We start from the raw sequence: 21036 nt of genomic DNA, 5'->3' as shown, positions 1-21036 counted from the left end.
GGGAGGAAAGGGGGTCTGTGAATAGAGAGGGGCGTTGTGGAGGGGAAATTGAGGGGTTGGGGGGGGGGGGAAGGGAAGAATGTGGCTTCTATGGGGTGGAAAGGGGGATCTGGGAGTAGGAGGGGAGTTATGAGGAGTGAAAAAAGGGGTGAGTAGAGGCCTGCCATTGGGAAGAAAGAGGGTCTGGAGGGTGCTGTGGGGGGGGGGGGGGGGGTGGAGAAAGGGGTGAGTGGGGCTTCTGTGGGGTGGAAAGGGGGCCTGGGGAGGAACTTGGGAGGTTGAGGGGGGTGAAAAGGGATGAATAGAGTCGCTAGGAGAAAGAAAGGGCACTTGGGGGTGAAGGGAGGGGTGGAAGGGGGAACCGAGGGTCATGAGGGGCTTCTAAGGGGTGAAAATGAGATCTGGTGGGTGGGACTGAAAGTCAAAATGGGGGAACAGACTCCAGGGGTCAGGGAGTGGGGAACAGAGCGGTACAGGGGACTCTAAGGGTCAGAAAGCAGAGCTGGAAGGGAGGACAGAGGAGCCTGGGGGTCAGACAGATGGGACTTGGTGGTGGCGGACTCTTGGGTTCAGAATGGGAGGACTTGGGGGGGTCTGGGGGAGGGCAGGGATTCTAGGGGTCAAAATGGGGGACTAGGAGGAACACTGAGAGTGGAGAGGGGAAGGGAGCTGTAGGGAATCAGAATGGGGGAATTGTAGGGGGATAGTTTAGGGGGGGGGAGGGGGGGGAATGACAAGGAAACCTGTGGGTCAGATAGAGGGGACTGGGAGGGGGGGGACTGATGGGGATAGCATAGGGAGAGTAGTGGGGGAGAGAGGGGGGACAGGGGACACTGGGAATTAGAATAGGGGACTGGGGGGGGGCAGACAGGGAACCTGGTGTAAAATGGAGAACGGGTGGAGGGGCACTGAAGGGGAGGCACTGCGGTGCGGGGTGGAAGAGGACTCCTGGGATCAGAATGGGGGAACTAAAGCTGGGGTGGCGCGCCGGTGTGACCCTGGGGGTCAGAAGAAAGGACTGGAAAGGTTTGGGGTGATTCGTGGGGGGCGAGGAGAGGAGAAGGGGGTGAGGGCAGGGAAATACCCTGGGTGGGGGGGCACAGGGCATCTCCCGCCGCCGAGCAGAGGCCCTGAGCACCGCAGCAGGCCCCACGGGGCCAACGCAGAGCAGCACGCAACCCCCCCACCCCCGAACACCCACTCGGAGAAGCTGAAGCGGCGCTCGGAGCCCCGGGGCTGCCCGGCGGCGCTGCAGCAGCGTTGAACCCGGCAGCGACTTCCGCATGGCGACCGCCGCCGCCGCCGCCTCGGGGCTCAGGGTGATGACGACACAGCGCAGGCCGGCGCGGGCCGATGACGACACGCCGCCAAAGGAACCGCCAGCGCATGCGCACAGACACCGTGCTGCTACGGAGCCGCTGCCACGCATGCGCATTCGCCTCGGGGACGGCGTCCCTGCGCAGCGCAGCGCAGCTCAGCCTGCACGCACGGCTGGGGGGGAACGGAGCGCCCGCAGGGACCTCCTCGGGAGGTGGGGGGGCGGAGCTGTGGTTATGGCGGCCGTGAGTGGGGCTGTGGGGTCGGAGATCCGCAGCAAGATGCGGCGAAACAATGGGATCGGGGCAGAACGGGGAGGTATGGGAAAAGAGCCAAAGAGCTGTGGTCCGTGGAGTTCAACCCAGCTGGCGGCCGGTCACGAGTGGTTTCCCCCAGGGCTCGGTACTGGGGCCGCTCCTGTTGAACATCTTTATCAATGGCACTTGTTGTGTAGTCCCCCAGGTCCTCCAGAGCTGCGCTGGATGCACTGAGCAGCACGGCGTGGTGCAGGGGATGTACCGCCTGTGCGGCGTGGCGTCCAACATCCACAAACTGCGGTCAGAGTGCTGCGACTGACACAGCTGTCAGTAGGGGCGGAATGGGGCACGTGCCACGTTCTGGGCGTTCAGAGGGCAGCTCCGTGCAGGCAGCGGTGGTGCGCCAGGCTTGTGGCTGTTGGATAGAACACAGGCTGCTCAGTAGACTTGCTGGGGCAGGAAGTTCTCCTCCAGGATGCAGCGTTGGAAGGCTCTGGGACTGCGCTGTCAGCTCTCCTTCCCGTTTGCTCATCTTTGCAGAGCCCTTCTGAGCAGCCCCTGCTCCTCCTGGCTGCTTTGGGCTCCTGGCATGTGATTGTAGACGAGGCAGCCAGTTGTCAGCGTAACTGGGAATGCCTTAGCCAAAAGAAGAGGCCCCCTTTTGGAAACGTCTCATCTAGCGTGGCTTGTGTGTTGTTGGCGACCGAGTGCTTATTTCTTCCTGTAACCCCTCCCTTTTCTTGACTGTATTTTGTATTGCTTTCTACTTCTTGTTTTCCCCTTCTTCAGCCTCCCCTGCCCGTTGCTGTGTCCTTCTCCCCGGCCATGAATGTGACTCCGAGCAGAGTCCTGACCCAACCCAGGACAGCTACGTCTGTGGCGTTCACAGCGTGAGCTCCCTCTGCAAAATGTACTTCAGGGAGCTCCCAAACCCTCTGCTGTCCGACCGGCTGTATGAGCAGTTGTCAGTAAGTACAAGGCACTGTCTTTCATTTACCTCTTCCCTGGGCCTGTCATGCATACACATACATCTGCACACCTGTTCTGGTCTTCATTCTGTTTAAGTTGGGGTTTTCATAGAGATCCAAAGGGTGAATCTGTAACACCAAGTGCTTACTCTGACATTGTCTTCCAGTGGGTAGGATAACCAAGTCTTAGCAGAACACAGCACCTCCCCCGGGACTGTGATGGCTGTGCTGCTGCTTTCTGATCCTCCCTCTTACCTGTGGTTTTCCTTTACAGGACACAGTTCTTTATCACGGCGCAAGTCCCTGTGGGTGTCTTCTCCTTCCACAAAGCTGCTCACACTGGAGGAGGCACAGGCACAGACACGAGGCCACAGCAACTCTCCCGTTGTGTCAGACAGCAGAGAGATTGAAGTGGAAGAAGGCCCCGCAGCTTTACAGGGGAAATTTCCACCCGGTCAGTGGCTTTCCATCCGAAAGGTAAAGAGGAGTTTCTTTTCCAGCACCTATCCTAATTGTTGGAGTGGGCTTTTTCCCCATTATGTTGCTGCTGCAAAAACTTGCTGAAACTAAGTTATCCTAGTCATGCCTGAAGTGCAGTAGCGAATTTCCACTTACTTTGGACTCTGAGGACTCAGCTAGCATACAGCTGCCCCATGGGCTCAGTTTAGCCACACAGCGGCGCCGTTCCTTTCTTGTTAGGCAGGCAGTCACGAGGCCGTATAAAGCCATCTGATGTCTGTCCTTGCCTGTGCTACCTGTACCTGGAAACACTGGGGTTTTCCAGATTTCAGGACCACGTGCCTGAAACACATTCTGGTTCTCCTCTAGCAAAGCTGTTGGACAGGACAGAGTTGCTTGCGCTAGAAATTAAACATGGCTGGCAGCAGGGAGGAGCTGTAAGAATGGAAACATCCTCAACTGTTTGAAAGAGACTGAGTCTGTAAGGTGTGTGTCAGCAGAAACCAGGCAGGGCTAGGAACAAGCAACTGCTGGCAAGAGCTCAGCGCAGCTCTTCCCTCACCCTGCGCCACAGCTCACACCATTCCCTCTGTTTTCTCACTCTAGAAAAAGTCCAGCCAATGAGATGAAGAAATCAGCAGCTGGCAGTTGGCATTCCTGCTTCAGCCTGGGAAGATCACCCTCTGTGGCCAAACAGATTGCAGCACAAACCCTCAGAAGCAAAAGTCGTGGCCATGGCAGGTAAGGGTGCAAGTCCAGCTTTCAAAAGACTGCTTTTCAGCAGCATAGAATTCATGCTTTCAGTGTGCTTGTACCTCCTTCTAGCATTCAAGCCTGCGCATAACATCTTCAGTTCACCCCTCTGTCTTTCCTAACTGGGTCTCCTGTTAACTCAAGATCTGGAGCTGACAGAGCACACCATTCTCATGCCTTTTTCCCCCTGAGTAGTTTTTGAAAGACAGTATATGGGCACCCCTACAAGAAGTCTCAGAGTGTCTCCTTCTGACACTGTTACTATGGAAGTAAGAATACATTTCTGGCTCCATTCTGTTTTTGTGTCAGAAGGCAGACATTTAAACTACATAAAGGCACTTTCCCACAAACATTCCCACAGAGGGAAGGCATCCAACATCCTTCTGTAGCTATGGAGACTCTGACTTCTCAATCCCTTTTGGTGTATATTTTACTGTCTGTATGGCAATCAGGTATACAGATTGTAAGGTAACTAGGCATAGGACCAGAGAGATTATCGCGCATTTACAAAGGAGTAATGAAATAAAGAACTTACCAATGTCCTGGGCTCACAGAAGGGCTCCACAGGGGAGTGACTTCCAGATAGAGAGCCTTCCTCCTTGGGAGTCAGCCCTTAAATGGGGTCTAGGAGCCAGGCTCCACCCCGTCATAGTCACTCAGGTGAAATTGCATTCACCTGTGCCCCTGTGGCTGACTCAGTGCTTGCCTCAGGTGGTCAATCAGAGGTTCAGGCCGTGATTCAGCAGTTCCCATACACTGTCTCTTTCCAAATTTACAAACAGCAACTGTGCATTTTTGCAGAAGAACAGCAGCACAAATCCTGCAGTGTGGGCCAGCGGGGAGTTTTATCCCGCCTTCTCCCTGATGCCATTTGGAAATGATATCCTTTAGTCTTCAGTGTAACAAACACATTCCATGACCTGTGCTTTAAAACAGTCTCCCTTGAGTGTTTTAGTTGTGCTTGTTTAGTGCTCATAAAACCATCTGTGCAAGTGCTGCTTTCTTCCCCACTGTGAGTTAGTTGATTGCTGTCAGGAGCTAACCAGTTATCCCAGGCACACGCAGCAAGGAGCTGCTGTGGCACGGTGGGCGTGTGGAGCAGCTGTCTTCCAAGCTGTCCTCTGCAGCAGTTAGCATTTTGTAGGTTACTCTTGCCCAGTTTGCAGAACGAGTATCAAAAACTGATACTCTTTTGTGAAGGAGTCAGTGCGGGTTTAAAAAAAGGCAGTATGACATTCCTGACTGCAGATAAGCAACAGCACAGATGCCTGCCATCCCCGCAGTAAAAGCTGGTCTTGGTAATGAAGCAGCTTCTCCATCTGTGTCAGGCAGTGGTATCAGGGCAGTGCTCTTCAGAGCTTGGTTTTCCTTTGAAGGACTTTGTACAGCTGACCTCACCTGCCTTTCATTCCCTTGCCATCTCCTCCTTTCTCTTCTGAGGGGAAAAAGGCAGCCTTGGGAAGGAAAATGATTTGAGGGCACTTAATGAACAGCTATTGCTAACTCCATACGGTGAGCATCTTGCATGCTGCTTGAAGCCTGCTTGAAAAACAACACCAAGGCATTGCCTCCTTGGACAGTGACAGTTTGACGCTCACCCCTGTGCATCTGCTCGTTCCTAGGTGAATCTAACCGGTTTCGACCCAGAAGACCCAGGCCCAGTAGTGGTGCGCTGTGCACGTCCTGCAGTGCAGAGCTGTCAGGAAGCACGAATCGCTGCAGTTCTGATGACAACCTTCCACATGACAACAGCGATGGGGATAAGGCGCTCATCTGCGTTCCTGCCCCCATGTCTCCTGGCTCTGCTGAAGATGCTGACCTGAGCCCACCAGCCATGGCAGTCGCTAGCCTGGATTGTGACTCAGTGTCCTTCCAGTGCAGCCCACCTCATGCAGAGTCTGAGTGCCCGGGCAGCAGCACCTCCATGAGGAGCAGGTCGGCATCGCTGAGGAGGACTTATAATCAGGCAGCCAGTCCCAGGCACCGGGAGGCACACACAAGCGTGATGCAGTCACGCTGCTCTCCGAATTCTGTGCTTGATTAATCCAAGAAATCTTTATGCCATGATGAGCAAACCATGCTATCTACCAAATGATGTCACAATCTTCTTTCTCAACCTTTGCTTCCCTTTCCTGCACACGAAGCAGCAACCTGCTGGCCATCAGAGAAGTGTCAGTGGTCATCAGAAGGCTTTGTTGGCTGTCAGAGGGCTCCACTGATCATGAGAGATCTTCACTGACCATCAGAGGGCTTCATTAATGAACAGAGGGTGTCATCGGTCATCAGAGAGGAGATTTGAGGTGCCTAAGGGAGGGGATCTGGGGACTCCATGTTGGGTAATGGTGGAGGGGAACCGGGACTGAAGGAAGAGGGCTGAAGCAGATCCAAGTGCGGGACAGTTGGCTGCGATAAGGGAGGGGGTAAAAGGAGAGCGACCTGGAGACATGGTGGCCATGGAGAAGGTGGAACAAAGGGTGAAGGGTTTGGGAGGAACTGGAAGGAGGAATTGGGAGAGAGTACTGGGGCTGCTTGGCAGCACGGGGAGCTTCGTCCTTTAAGGATTTTGGAGCAGGCAGTGGAGAGGGGATAGAGTCCCATGGGTGCAGGGCATGGAGCTGGGGACCCCTCCCAGCACTTATGGGTGGCCTCTGCCAGGCAGGGACAGATGGGAGGGGTCCCTGCTGAGCTTGGGGACAAGGACACAGACACACAGAATGTGGCTTTGCTGAGGGCTTTATTGGTCATTGGAGGATATTGGTGATCATCAGCATCTTCATTGGTCTTCAGAGGACCCCATTGGTCAGCAGAGGATGTGTCCCTCTATGGCATCCATCCCCAGGCTCTGACGCCCAGTGCTCAGGGCTCCCGAGAGCCCCACGGTCCCTCAGTGTCTCTGTTCCAGTGCCACCCTTATCGTAACAGACTTCTTCCTTATGTCCAACCTAAAGACTCTGTCCCCTTCTTTCTTGCAGCCCCTCTTGAGCTACTGAAGGCCGCTCTTAGGTCTCCCCGGATCCTTCTCCAGGCTGCCAAGTTCAATGCATACCAAGAAATGCTTCATGGAGACAAATCAGTGGAACTATAAAGACTAGAATGTCTTTAACCTCAACAGAATAATTCTAAAAGTCAAATGGGCTCTGTTATAGAAGCTAGTTACGTGATAGCAAATCTGACGGCAGGAAAATCCAAACCATTTCCCGATGGTGACTTTGTTAAGCAATGTATGGAAAACACAACAGGCATAATGTGTCCTGATTTAAAACACAAAAACCAGGTGTCTTCTGCATCTCTAAGGGCTCCTACTGGTTCTCCAGGAGTTTCGCTAAGGAAAGATGCTGGGTTGACAGTATTGGCTTCTACATCATCCTGCTCTAGTGCAACTGCTACTGTTCTTCCCAATTTCTTTCTTTCCTTACAATCCCTGTTTCCGTATACTCTGCAAGCCCCCTCTATTAATTTGCCCAGGTCCCTTAGCTTCCCAGGTACCTCACCCGTTCCTTGAATCTGTAGAAAATAAAGCCATCCTTGCCCTGACTAGCAAAAGACCTTGGGAGGTGTAAACAAGTTCAGCAGACATGGAGGGACAGAGTTTCCTCTTTCAGAAAAGCTGAAAGATTGTAACTATTCATGTCAGACAGACCCTCTCAACATAATCCCGTGTTGTCTAGTTTGTACACCTGGCATGGGTGTGAGCAGAGGCTATAAAGACCATGGGCAAGCCCCACCAAACCTGAGGTGGCTTGACGGCGAAGAGTGGAGAAGCCCAGCTCCAGTGTCATGTACTTCAGGGCAGGATGGAAGATCCAGCACTGCCACACGCATTGGCAAGAGGGTCACGTTTAATAAGTGCATACTGACCAAGTGCATATTGTTCATCACACACAATAAAAGTTTTTGTTGTGCACTAACAACGGAGTCCGTGTCTAATTGCCACAGGTAAACCTTGTTGTTATTTGTCTTCCTCAACCTGTATGAGGACCTTTGGACAGGATTTCAAAAGGGCATGGAGGGGTTTTACCAGTGTTCCATAGTGGTAGGCGGCACCACCTGGTCATCCCCAGGAGACTCTGGAGCTCCTCAGCTGTTTGAGGTTCTGGAGTGTGGCAGATTGTTTCCTTCCTGGCAGTCCTCAAGGTTCAAGGCCCAGCTGTAACTTCCTATCCCAAATAGGGTCACTTGCCGTTGAGTTATTTATGCCTTCTGTTGAGAAACCTGATAATCATTTAAAGCAAGAAATTCATTGCACGCAGTCCTCTTTTTGTTTCCGTGGCATCCACATACTGCAGTAAAGTTCCACCATGGGATGGAGCCAAATCTCAGGCTCATGAGTTGACCAGTTCTCAAGAATCATTGGGCCGTTCTCCCAGCCCTGGGTAACACTGTCCAGGTTAACCGAGTCTCTTTCCTCTCAGTATTAGTGGTCTCCTATTCAAAGGCAAACAACCTTTGGCTTCCTGTGGCGAAACCAGGCAGAAAAGGCATCCTTCAACTCCGGAAGGTAAACTCCACCTACTCATTCCCTAACTTGGTTAATAAAATGTATGGATTTGCCACCACGGAGTGTATACATTCAACAATTCTATTACTTGCCCTCAGATCTGGTGCCAAACTATAGCACTTGCTGTCCAATTTTCATCGGCAAGACTGGAGTGTTGTATTAGGGCTGCATTTTGGCTCTGCCAGGTATTCCTGATACCCCCACTCCTAAGCATACCTTATTTAAGATTTCTGTAACTTCTGGGGGTACAACATTGTTTTTCCAGTTTGTGTTAAAGCCAGACTTAGCAATTTTCCATCAGTTAATTCTGTTTGCCCCTTAGCTCCAGTTTTATTGAATTTAAGCTCTGCATCCATTTGTTCTAATAAGTCTTGCCAGAGTAGCGGTTTTGGAGAACCTGGCATGTACAAGAATGTATGTATTCCTACTTGTTATTTCTCAGCCTATACTTAATTGATGCCGAAAGGTTAGCTCTTTCTTGTTGGGCAGTAGCTCCTACTACTGCTGCAAAATCATCTCCGGGTGGTAAGAGGCACCCGTATCCACCAGAAAATAAACCTGCTCTCCTAGCTGCAATTTAACCAATGGATCTGCTAGGGTCAACTTGTCAGGTTCCCATCATTCAGCTTGGTAGGATTTTTCCACCAATGTGCCATTTCCCTGCAGTTTGCACACTGCTTTTGGTCCAGGGGGTTTTTTTTTGGGCAGTGTTCCCTTTTGTATGCAATTAATCCCAAGATGTTCTTCCCCTATCTTAACCACACATCCTACTTGGTCATGGGCCCACATATCTACCTTGTAACTTGTAGGATTAACTGTATCAATTCTATGATCCTATGATTCTATGAGAGGCTGGCACCAGCCCCAGGGACGGAAGCCACATCCGCAGCCAGACAGTGTGGCACCAGGCGTAGGGCCTAAAGCCAAAGCCAGAGACGCTGGCACCATCTCTGGGACTGAAATCCACAGCCAGACAGGCCAGCATTGGCCCCCCGGCCTAAAGGCACTGCCACAGCCAGAGAGGCCTACACCTGACCTGGGGCCTAAAGCTGCAGCTAGAGAGACCGGCACCGGCCTCAGAGTCTGAAGCCACAGCACAGCCACAGCCTGAGAAGCCAACAGCAGCCCCTGGTCCTGAAGCCACAGGCAGACAGGCCAGCACTGGCTCCAGGGCCTAAAGCCACAGACATCCACATCCAGTGAGGACGGCAAAGGCCCTGGGGCTTAAAGCCACAGCCACAGCCCAACAGGCCTACACCAGTCCGGGGCCTAAAGCCACAGCTCGACAGGCCTAAAGCCACCGGTCATGAGTCATAAAGCCAGAGCCAGAGAGGCTGAAATGGTCCTGGGGCCTAAAGCCACAGACAGAGAGGCCGGCACAGGCCCCGAGGCCTGAAGCCACATCCGCAGACAGGCAGGCTGCCATTCGGCCCCGAGGCCTACAGCTACAGCCCGAGAGGCCAGCACCGGCCCCAGGGCCTGAAGCCCCAATCAGCAAAGCCGGCACCAGCCCAAGGGCTGAAAAAGACAGCCCGGAAGGCTGGAACCAGTCCAGGGACTTGGAGCCACAGCTCCGGCTAGAGAGGCCAGCACTGGCCCTGGGGCCTAAAGCCACGCACACAGCCAGGGAGGCCGGCACTGGCCCTGGGACTTAAAGCCACAGCCTGAGAGGACAACATCTGCCCCAAGGGCCTAAAGCCCCAACCAGAGATGCCAGCACTGCCCTGGGTTTTGTTTTCTACTGGTTCCTCTGGGACTCCACTGACCACTAGGAGGCCATACTGGTCTTGACTGGTTTTTATTGGGCTGCACAAGAATCATCTTCACTTCTCCAATTATTTTACTTCAAACAACCCCATTGGGTGACCCTGGTGTTGGTTTCCTAAAATTTGGATCTGGGAGGCGTCCGTTTCCTTCACTTATGACGTAAGCAACGAAGCGATGTGGGTAATCGCTGAGGTCACAAACACTGCTGGGGTGGGAGCGTCTGTGCCACAGCTGGTGAGCAGAGCTGGTGCTCTGGTGAGCGTGCTGCACGCAGACTGAGCTCTGGGCCTTCCTTAGAACAGATCACCCTGTGAGTGCCCATCAGAAGCACCGCTGTGGCGTGTGCATGAGCTGGGCACAGCTTGGGCTGAGCGGGCCGAGCAGGTGAGCTGGGTTTGGTGCTGGGTGGTTGCCGGGAGGTGTCTCAGCAGAAAGCTGGGCTGGAGAGGAGCTCCCAGCTCCCGCAGTGCCCCTCAGCATGGCTGTTTCCAGGGGAAATGGGTTCTTGTTGAGATCCCATCCCACGATTCGGTGAGGATGACGAGATGTCATTCCTCCCCTGGAAATCTGCTGCCGGGCCCCCACCTTCACCACCTTTCCAGCCGAAAGGCTGGAACCAGTCCAGGGACTTGGAGCCACAGCCCCAGCTAGAGAGACCAGCACTGTCCTTGGGGCCTAAAGCCACGCACACAGCTAGGGAGCCTGGCACTGGCCCTGGGACTTAAAGCCAGAGCCTGAAAGGACAACATCTGCCCCAGGGCCTAAAGCCCCAACCAGAGGGGCTGTCCTTGGGGGCCTAAAGCCACACACACAGCTAGGGAGCCTGGCACTGGCCCTGGGACTTAAAGCCAGAGCCTGAGAGGACAGCATATGCCCCAGGGGCCTAAACCCCCAACCAGAGATGCCAGCACTGCCCTGGGTTTTGTTTTCTACTGGTTCCTCTGGGACTCCACTGACCACTAGGAGGCCATACTGGTCTTGACTGGTTTTTATTGGGCTGCACAAGAATCATCTTCACTTCTCCATTATTTTACTTCAAACAACCCCATTGGGTGACCCTGGTGTTGGTTTCCTAAAATTTGGATCTGGGAGGCGTCCGTTTCCTTCACTTATGACGTAAGCAACGAAGCGATGTGGGTAATCGCTGAGGTCACAAACACTGCTGGGGTGGGAGCGTCTGTGCCACAGCTGGTGAGCAGAGCTGGTGCTCTGGTGAGCGTGCTGCACGCAGACTGAGCTCTGGGCCTTCCTTAGAACAGATCACCCTGTGAGTGCCCATCAGAAGCACCGCTGTGGCGTGTGCATGAGCTGGGCACAGCTTGGGCTGAGCGGGCCGAGCAGGTGAGCTGGGTTTGGTGCTGGGTGGTTGCCGGGAGGTGTCTCGGCAGAAAAGCTGGGCTGGAGGAGGAGCTCCCAGCTCCCTGCAGTTGCCCCTCAGCATGGCTGTTTCCAGGGGAAATGGGTTCTTGTTGAGATCCCATCCCACAATTCGGTGAGGACGACGAGATGTCATTCCTCCCCTGGAAATCTGCTGCCGGGCCCCCACCTTCACCACCTTTCCAGCCTGAAAGGCTGGAACCCGTCCAGGGACTTGGAGCCACAGCCCCAGCTAGAGAGGCCAGCACTGGCCCTTGGGGCCTAAAGCCACGCACACAGCTAGGGTAGGCCGGCACTGGCCCTGGGACTTAAAGCCAGAGCCTGAAAGGACAACATCTGCCCCGGGGTCTATAGCCCCAGCCAGAGGGGCTGTCCTTGGGGGCCTAAAGCCACACACACAGCTAGGGAGCATGGCACTGGCCCTGGGACTTAAAGCCACAGCCTGAGAGGACAGCATCTGCCCTGGGGCCTAAAGCCACAACCAGAGATTCCAGCACTGGCCCTGGGTTTTGTTTTCTACTGGTTCCTCTGGGACTCCACAGACCACTATGAGGCCATATTAGTCCTTACTGGCTTTTACTCGTCCGTACTGGGATGAACTCCTACTGGTTCCTACACGTTTCTCTGGGACTCCACTGACCACTAGGAAGCCCTACTGGTCTTTACTGGTTTTTATTGGGCTGCACAAGAATCATCTTCACTTCTTCATTATTTTACTTCAAACAAACCCATTGGGTGACCCTGGAATTGGTTTCCTAAAATTTGGATCTGGGAGGCGTCCATCTCCTTCACTTATGACGTAAGCAACGAAGCGATGTGGGTAATCGCTGAGGTCACAAACACTGCTGGGGTGGGAGCATCTGTGCCACAGCTGGTGAGCAGAGCTGGTGCTCTGGTGAGCTGTGCTGCACGCAGACTGAGCTCTGGGCCTTCCTTAGAACAGATCACCCTGCGAGTGCCCATCAGAAGCACCGCTGTGGCGTGTGCATGAGCTGGGCACAGCTTGGGCTGAGCGGGCCGAGCAGGTGAGCTGGGTTTGGTGCTGGGTGGTTGCCGGGAGGTGTCTCAGCAGAAAAGCTGGGCTTGAGGAGGAGCTCCCAGATCCCTGCGGTGCCCCTCAGCATGGCTGTTTGCAGGGGAAATGGGTTCTTGTTGAGATCCCATCCCACGATTCGGTGAGGATGACGAGATGTCATTCCTCCCCTGGAAATCTGCTGCCGGGCCCCCACCTTCACGTCAGACATGGAAAAGGAAGGAGAGTGCAAACTTCACAGGGAGCAACTTGTGCCTCACTGCCCCACGGATGGCTGGGTGCAGAGCTACTGAGGAGATGGAGAAGAGCACCGTCTCACAAAAGCCATGGCAGTCAGACACAAGCTGGAGCTAGCGTTGGGCAGCTCTTGCAGCCAGCTGGTTTCCAGACATTGCCCTCCTCAAGAGACTACATTGCCTGGCAGAAGAAAGCTGGGAAAATGCTTCTTCCTCACAATTTTCCACTTGTTGGTACTTTCTGCAGGGTTCCTGTCCAAAAGGAGATTTCAGAGATCAAGGCAGTCTCAGGAAGAGTGAGGCCAGCTCTTTCCAAGAGCAGAGAAGTTCCTGCAGAGAGAGCCCTGGGAACTTCGGCTTCCTCGGAGACAGCGGTCATGTCTCAGCAAGGAGACGACTGCAATTCCTATTTCTGTCCTGTGAGTGGAGAGGTACGGCTGGGTTTCTTTTGCTTGGTTCTTCTTCCTTTGTCTCATTTTTAAGGGAAGGGACGGAGCAGGAGGAGCCCTACTGGTCCTTTGTGACCTCAATAACCGGTTGGATTCTGCGCCCACTGCTGACAGCCAAGGCTAATGGCAAGGACATGGCTCAGGCGGTATTTTCCCTTAGTGATAATTAGCCTCTCAGCACTCTGATATCCTATCTCTGGCAACCTGGGGTGCCCATTCCCACCACCGTTTCTTCCTTTTTCTCTTCAAAAGCAGGGCGGCGCAGTTCCCTGTGTTTGGGAACAGCAGCCAGCAGGCTGCCAGAGGTCCAACTGCGCCTTTCAGCGCACAGAGGGACGCGACGGGGACGGACCGTCCTTACTGCCATGCGAAAGTGAGTTTTTTCAGCCCTCTGTCATGAAGCATGGAAGAATGATTTTTGAGTACTACCTCTGGGCGGGTGCAGTGCTGCAGGGGATGTCAAGGGAGCATCCATTTGGAGTGCAGGAGGAGGGAGCAGTGAGAAGTGGACTATCAGTTTGTGTTTGGGCTGTCAAAGTAGCATCTTTCTGTTTTCTGGGGGGACATGGGCTTCTGCTGCCTGCTGGTATCTGTGAGATCAACACATGATATGTTGTGGTAGGGACGGAGCCTGCGCGTCCACAGAATGGTGCGGGGCAACGGGGAAAACGGAAAGCCTCCGCAGGTAAGAACCTGTTCTGAGCTGCGGTGTGGGTACCTGCCTCTAAACAGGGCTGCGTGAAGGGGTGGGTGTGTGATGGAGGAGAGAGGAAAGGGCATGGCAGATCTGTGCCTACTGCAGAAGTGGCACAGCGCTGTAGCAGCGGAGAGGCAAATGGAAGTAACTGGTCTTGAAGACCAGAAGTTTGTGGTTGGCTGTGCTCAAATCTTCCTCCAAAGAGATGCTCTTCATGCATTCCTTGTCTCCTTTCTGTTAGAAGCTGATGCAAGCGGCCTTCCAGCAAAGCGCAGCCATGCGGAAGGCCAGGAGAGGAGCGCAGAGTGTGGCACAACACCCAAGAGAGGTACAGACACACAACAGGCATCTGGGTTTGGTGCACTGTCTTTCTAGTTAGTTAGGCTTCCTGTCTGTTCTTTTGTGGGACTGTTCTCCTTGCGTGTTGCTTGGGGTCTTAATCCCTGGGATTTCCTGCTACCTTTCCTGTTCTGATTTGTAATGTGAATCACCCAAGATCCCTTACTGTGAACATGGTACGAGAGAGCAGGCAATGACCCTTTGGGATTTTCTTGCTTTTCCCAGCAGTGGCGACCAGCTTGGATGTGCCGGAGGACAGCACGGACATTCAGGGTTTGCTCTCTTGGATCAGTGGTGAGTTTAGGGGCTGCAGAGCCGCAGGTGTGTGTTTGTACAGAGGGGGTGTGGCAAGGCTGTCCTCACCATTTTGGGGGATGTTCTTGCATTCTCAGATGTGGCAAGAGCTGTTGAGGTCCCCCACGAGCACCGCAGCAGCCCTGCCCCAGGATGCTTCATTCGCTGAGCTCCCTGACTACCCCAGGGACAGCAGAGAGCTCAGCACAGACACACAGGCTGCCGCCGGGACCCCCACCGACCCCTTCTGGGGACTTCCACCATCCCCTGGGCTCCTGTCTGAGCTGCAGTGTGGGCTGTCTCCGCTGCACCCCGTCGTACCACCATGAGAGTGTCTGGCTCAGTCCACGGCTGACTCCCCTGGCTGTAACCACACCTCCCTCAGCCCAAACCACACAGCCTGTCGAGGAGGTGCAGCAAAGGCAGCCCCAGGGGCTTCAGGCTCAGTCACCACCAGTCACTGGGCTCTGTCTCCTGCCCGGTGGCAGAAAAGAAAAGCAGGGGCAGCACCAAGCGGACCAAGCGCCCCGCGCCTGCTGGCACCCCCCGGAAAAGGGAGAGCTCCCAGCAGGAGCAGCCCACCAGCACTGTTCCAGCCAAGAAAAGGAAGCTGCCACCACTGAAGGAAACAACAGAAAGAAGAGGCCGCAGACACCCACAGCAAGTGAAGCCGTCTGGGGCCAGCGCAGGAGCCAGCAGCAGAGTGCGAGCGGGTGCTGCCAGTGAGCTGTACATGCGCTTGTGTGCATCCATCCAGGCCGTGCACCCGCTGGGGCAGAGGGTGACTGCGGTGGGGCCGGTGCGCCAGCCACCCTCTGTGCAGCCCCAACCCACACCCAGCGCTGGCCCAGCTGCCCTCCAGCCCCAACACAGTGCCACAAACAAGGCAGCGCCAGCACCACCACGCACCACGGCGCGAGAGGAGGACGCAGCCAAGAAGATGGCACCGAGCTGCCTGCGTCAATCCCTGCAGAGGTGCTCACTGCTGTGGAGGTACCCACCATCACGATCACAGCTGCACCACCGGCAGCCTCGGCCACAGCACCCCTTGCACTTTGGGCCCCGGCGGGGTGGCCGTGCCACAGTGCCCAGAGTGCTGGAAAAGTCGCGGCCCATCACAGCCGAGCAGCGGCCCAATCGGGAGCTCATGAAGAAGCTGGCCCAGGAGGAGCGGCAGCGGGCGGCCCACCAGATGAAGATCGGCCCCGTGCAGTTCCTGGTGCAGCGGGAGATAGACATGGCCGTAGCCGACGACTACGGCTACCTGTAACGCTGTGCTCCTCGCCGGCCCCGCAGCACCAGGCAGCAGCGGCAGCGTTCCAGGGGCACCAGCAACAGCCCCATGCCTCACCTCCAGAACCGAGCCGTGCTCCAAAGTCAGCATTGCAGTGGATGGGACATTGTCTGGGCGCTCAATTGTTGTGGGATGGCAATTTTAGGAATATTGTTGTTTCTGTTACTCTTTGTTTTCTACGATAGGTTATTAAATGTTTTGTGTTCCCTTTCCTATATACCTCTGCCTGCAGTCATTTGTGCCGTGTCACAGCCCCCCAGCTCCCCATGCCCACCTCCGGGGCAGGATGGGGCACCACAGATGGCCGTGTCCCTCGGCTGCCACCACAGGCGTAAAGATACCTCAGGTGTCACAGCTCTTCTGCCTCCACGCTGTTTGGGTCCTGGCAGTTTTGTCTTCAGACGGGGACTCAGCCCAGTCTGTACACCCAGAGCAGGATCTTCCAGGTTGTGGCCAGGCACGAGCGGTGTCCCCCAGGGCTCGGTCCTGGGGCCACTCCTACTTAACATCTTTATCAGTGATCTTGATGAGGGGATTGAGTGCGCCCTCAGTAAGTTTGCAGGTGACGCCATGTTGGGAGGGAGTGTTGATCTGCTGGAGGGGAGAAAGGCACTACGGAGGGACCTGGATAGACTGGATCGATGGGCCGAGGCAAACTCTGAGCTTCAATAGGGCCAAGCGTCAGGTCCTGCATTTTGTCACAACTACCCCAGGCAACCCTACAGGCTTGGGGAGGAGTGGCTGGAAAGCTGCCTGGCGGAAAGGGACCTTGGTGCACTGACGGACAGTCGGCTGAATATGAGCCAGCAGTGTGCCCAGGTGGCCAAGAAGGCCAATGGCATCCTGGCTTGGATCGGGAGCGGTGTGGTGAGCAGGACTAGAGAGTCCATCCTGCCCCGTACTTGGCACTGGTGAGGCCTCACCTCGAGTGCTGTGTTCAGTTTTGGGCACCTCCGTACAGAAAGGACATGGAGGTGCTGGAGCAGGTCCAAGCAGGGCAACGGGCTCCAAGCTGCGCCAAGGGAGGTTTAGGTTGGATATCAGGAAAAGCTTCTTTACAGAAAGGGTTGTTGAGCACTGGGATGGGCTCCCCAGGGAGGTGGTTGAGTCACCATCCCTGGATGTGTTTAAGAGCCGTCCAGATGTGGTGCTCAGGGACATGAGTCAGTGGTGAGTTGTTAGAGCTGGGGCAGTATGGTCGGGCTGTGGTTGGACTCGATGATCTTGAAGGTCTTTTCCAACCTGAGCAATTCTGTGATTCTATGATTCCATGATTCTATGATCCCATATCCGTTCCAAGTCCATCCCATATCCAGAGCCCATCCCACATATACCCCATTTCCCCATATCCCACCCCGTATTCCTCCCAAAATCATATCCATATCCCCACACGGCGCATCCCAATCCCAAATCTCACATCCCAATCCCGCATCCAACATCCCAACCCCACGTCCCAGTCTGTCCTGGTTTTATGATTTTTGGTTCCTGGTATTCCACGTCATAACGTCACGTAGTGCATTGGGAGTTAAAGTGTTACTGCTCCAGTTCCGGGCACCTGTCCGGAAGAGAAGAAGAACTCCATTCCCCAGGGGGCTTTGCGCTCAGAGAGGAGATATAACCTCTGGCAAAGTCACCTGATGCTCTCTTCTCTTCTCCCCTCGGCTCTCGTCCCGACCGCACGCATCGCCTCAGCTCCTACTGGAAGGCCTACAGCTTTCAGATTCTCTTTCTCTCATTATGTTTGATTTCTTAGCTTCGAGTCTAATTACTATTGTATTACAGTGTGTGATCTTGCACTCTGATACCGTATTTAGGAAATTAGTTTGTTTCTCCTCAGATCGTGCCCGCTGTCTTTATTTATTTTGGGGTCCCCTGTCTCCCTTTTCCGGAGGCGCGGATGTTGTGAAATCCCTCCGCCCCGCTGGTCACGGAACTGGGCCGAACCAGCCCGTAAACCGCTGACACAGTCCCACATCCTATGTCCCACATCCCAATCCCAGTTCCAAGTCTCCTTCCCAGTCCCTCATCCTAACCCCATCTCCCACGTGTCAATCCCACTCCCTCATGCCAATCCCAGTCCCACACCCTTTAGTCCCAATCCCAATCCCAGTCCCAATCCCAATCCCAATCCCAATGCCAATCCCAGTCCCAGTCCCATCCCCTATAGCAATAAGGCACACCCTGAGGCCCCTCCTCGCCAACTGCCACTCCGCCTCGTCCCCGGCCTCTCATTGGTCAGCGGCAGCTCCGGCCCGCCTCCGGCGTCTCATTGGCCAGCGGCAGCGCCGCCGGCTCCGATTGGCTGAGGCGCAGCGCGGGAGCGGCGGTTAGCAGCCGGCTCGGGCCGCCCGGCTGTCCCGTCAGACGGCGCCGCTCCCTCAGCCCGGCCCCGCCGCTGCAGCCGCTGTTCGCCAGAGCTGTCCGGGCAGCACCGAGACGGAGGCGCGGCACAACGAAAGCGGTGCTGAGGACAGCGGCGCCGGAGGTGTGCGGGAGAACGGCTCCGGGCCGGGGCCGGGGCCGGGGCGGGGCGAGGAACCGTTTGAGGCCCGAACCGCCCCGCCCCGCCCTCCCCTCCCCTCCGCCGTGGGATGCGGGGATTTGGGACGGCTGAAGGACTCGGGGCCCCCACCGCCGCAGTGCTGCTGCCCGCATCCGGGCCGGGCCCCCCCGAGCCTCCAGCGCTGCTCCCGGTGTCCCCCGGAGCTGAGGTGGGTCTGTGGGTATAGGAGCAGGGGGGGAGATGTGGTGGGGATATGGGAGTTTTGGGGGCTGTGGGGGCGATACAGGGGGGCTGTAGGGTAATGTGGGGTATAGGGGGCTGTGGGGGGTGTATAGGGGTGGCTATAAGGATATATGGGGCTACAGGGAGTGTATGGGGGATATGGATCTATAAGGGGCTGTGTGGGGCCATAGGGCGATAAGGCGCTGTGGGGTGGGCTATTAGGGGATGTGGGGCTAGAAGGCTCCCCCTTCTGTTCCCCTTTCCGTTCCCCCGTCCATAGCAGGGTGGGTGAAATGCTAGTCATGAAATGTAAGTGGGAATTGAAATTGTACTGGGATAGAATATGATTGTTTTCTGGTCTTGAGTCTGAAACGTGTTTTGTCCTTGGGCTTTAGGCACAGGTATTGTTTAACAGTGCCTTTGGAGAAGTTTTCAGTATCCAGTCTCCTGCTCAGGAAGAAAGAAGAAAGTTTTTGGAGGACTTAATCATGAGTGGAGCTGCTGCTGAAGCTCCACTTCAAACAAGCAAGCTGGTGAGGACTGTTGTGCATCTCAGCCTTTCCTCACTGCAAGGTACCAGCGATTCAGTCTGTGCTTTGGCGGTCATTTGCCATCAGCACTTGTGCTTGTATGTGAGCACCAGGCATCCGCTGACGTTGTCTGATGGCTTTAGGCTGGGCAGACACGGGCAGCACTGCCTGCAGCAGCACCAGCTGAGCTCTGTGTGCCAGAGGAAGGAATGCGGCGTCTGGAGGAGCAGGAGGAGGAGACCCTGCGTGACTCTGCGGGGCCGTTCCTCACAGCCTGCCACTGACAGACGTAGTGGGGCACTGCAGAGCCCGTTGGTGCGGAGGAGGTAAAGCGGTGTTGCTCTGTAGTGCCATTTGATCTGTGTGCATGCAGAATTTCTCCATGTTTGTAGTTCTCAGTGTTTGTGGCCCTGGGTGCGTTCAAAGAGGTCAGACCTCCGTGCGTCACTTATTTAGAGTGTTGAAGGTGGTGAATTGTGCTAGACAGAGCACTTGTCTAATCAAACCTCTGAACTCCAAGGTTTGTTCTGGAGGTCCTGATGACGGCACAGGCATGAAGCAGCCCAGAGCTCGTCGGTGCGGAGAGACTGCGTATTGCGTTGTGAAGGGAGAGACGGAGGAGGGGTTTGAACAGCGTTGCGCAGGAATGAAAGAAGCTGGTAAGAGAAGAGGTGTGTGTTCTGAGAGCAAGGGCTGTACGGCTCATCTCTGTGTTCTCACAGCAAATGCAAGGCAGAGCTCTTTACTCCCTGTTCTTTCTTGCAAGGCTGCGGCACTTCAAAGTGTGCTGTGGATGGGCAGCGCGTTGACAACCCAAGGGTGGCACCAGGAGATGCAGCGCAGCCCTCTCCAGCAGCAGGGTGCATTTATTCGTCTTGCTAATTCTTGAAGTAGAAGGTGTGTTTAGCTTCCGCACTCGGTGGCTTGTTAGCGTGCTTTGGAGGCTTTTAAGCTCTTCCTGTGTTACTCACGCCCTAAGGCAGTGAAGGACTTCCCTTGCTCTGTAGGAATGGTTCCTGAGCAAGGGCATGGCCATCTGCCTGTAACAGATACTGAAGGGGAGGGTTTTGTGACTGCACTGATGCAGTAGGCTTTTTAATGGCAATTGCACCCCGCTAACATGCAGCTCTTTCTGACACAGGCAGGAGACGGGCAGCGGTACTGCAGCTCGTCTGCGACTTTGAAGCTAAGTTGGGAAGTGGAAGATGTGGATGTGAAAGAAGAACTCAGTTACTGGGACGCTCCCTTCTCTTCCGCTAGCTGTCCCCTTGCCTCAGCCCGGGTTCCCCTTGCATTCCTGTAGGTTTCCCTTCCATCCCCCTGGCTGCCCTGTGCTTTCCCCAAGGTTGCCCTTTCCTTTCCCATGACAGCCCACCCACAATTCCCTCAGCGCCCCAATAGCCCCCTCAGTATTTCCATCCAAGAACCTGTAGCTACCCCACGGCCCCCACAGAGCCCCATAGGCCCTCAAGGGCCTCTTCAGGCCTGGTACACCTTCCCCATAGCTGGCCCAAAACCTCACAGAACCACAGTCTGTTACAGTACCTCATTTCCCTACTGGGCTCCCACTGTACCCCCATGTTTCCTCCCTAAGACCTGCCTTACCACATCCAGGACCCCCCTGAGATCTTCCAGACCCTACAGTTCCTTAGAGGACCCCGTCACTATTCCAGGACCCCCATAGCTGACCCTCCTCAACCCCATTTCCCTCCAGGTCCCATATCACCACACAGTGCTGGGGCAGGATCGGCTGCTGCAGGAAAGGAATGCGGAGCAGGGGGAGGTGTAGGGCACAGATGTTGGTGAAAGAGACGTGGGGGGTACTGGGGAGATGGGTACACGGTAACGTGGGAGTATTTGGGGATATGGGCCAATATGGGCCTGCAGGAGGAGAATGCTGTGCAGAAGAAGGCAATGTGTGAGGTGCTCCAACACCGCCCCGCACCCCCCCTTTTTACCCCCAACTTCTCCCCACATCCCCCCGTCCCCCCTATGTCCCCATACCACAGCACACCCCAGTGTCTCACCTGCAGCCCACATCTT

General features: G+C 55.2%; 2 protein-coding genes across 3 annotated transcripts; both read left to right on the top strand.

Annotated features, from left to right (window-relative positions):
* Positions 1-1268: 1268 nt before the first annotated feature.
* On the top strand, positions 1269-7662 carry LOC107050418. Its single transcript, XM_040648844.1, is given in 7 exon segments — positions 1269-1635; positions 2364-2542; positions 2817-2987; positions 2989-3019; positions 3608-3742; positions 5377-6054; positions 6727-7662. Coding segments are annotated over 5 exon segments (756 nt in total). The 5' UTR covers positions 1269-1283; the 3' UTR covers positions 3631-3742; positions 5377-6054; positions 6727-7662.
* Positions 7663-12300: 4638 nt separating this feature from the next.
* Positions 12301-14595, top strand: LOC121106951 (proteoglycan 4-like). Of its 2 annotated transcripts, none has more exons than XR_005840187.1 (5): positions 12301-12421; positions 12913-13487; positions 13737-13799; positions 14053-14139; positions 14376-14595. XR_005840187.1 is itself a non-coding variant. In XM_040648876.1 (5 exons), exons 1-5 carry the CDS (start codon positions 12384-12386, stop codon positions 14184-14186), a joined length of 540 nt encoding a protein of 179 aa, XP_040504810.1. In that variant the 5' UTR covers positions 12307-12383; the 3' UTR covers positions 14187-14365. The 2 variants fall into 2 exon arrangements, 1 of the variants encoding a protein (XP_040504810.1); XM_040648876.1 differs by lacking the exon at positions 14376-14595 and having other exon boundaries at positions 12307-12421; positions 12913-13096; positions 13367-13487; positions 14053-14365.
* The last annotated feature ends 6441 nt before the right edge of the window (positions 14596-21036 follow it).

The sequence above is a fragment of the Gallus gallus genome, chromosome 16, assembly GCF_016699485.2.
Source record: "Gallus gallus isolate bGalGal1 chromosome 16, bGalGal1.mat.broiler.GRCg7b, whole genome shotgun sequence".
NCBI lineage: Eukaryota > Metazoa > Chordata > Aves > Galliformes > Phasianidae > Gallus > Gallus gallus.
Note: the sequence above shows the minus strand (reverse complement) of the source record. Positions and strands in the feature narration are given on the sequence as shown.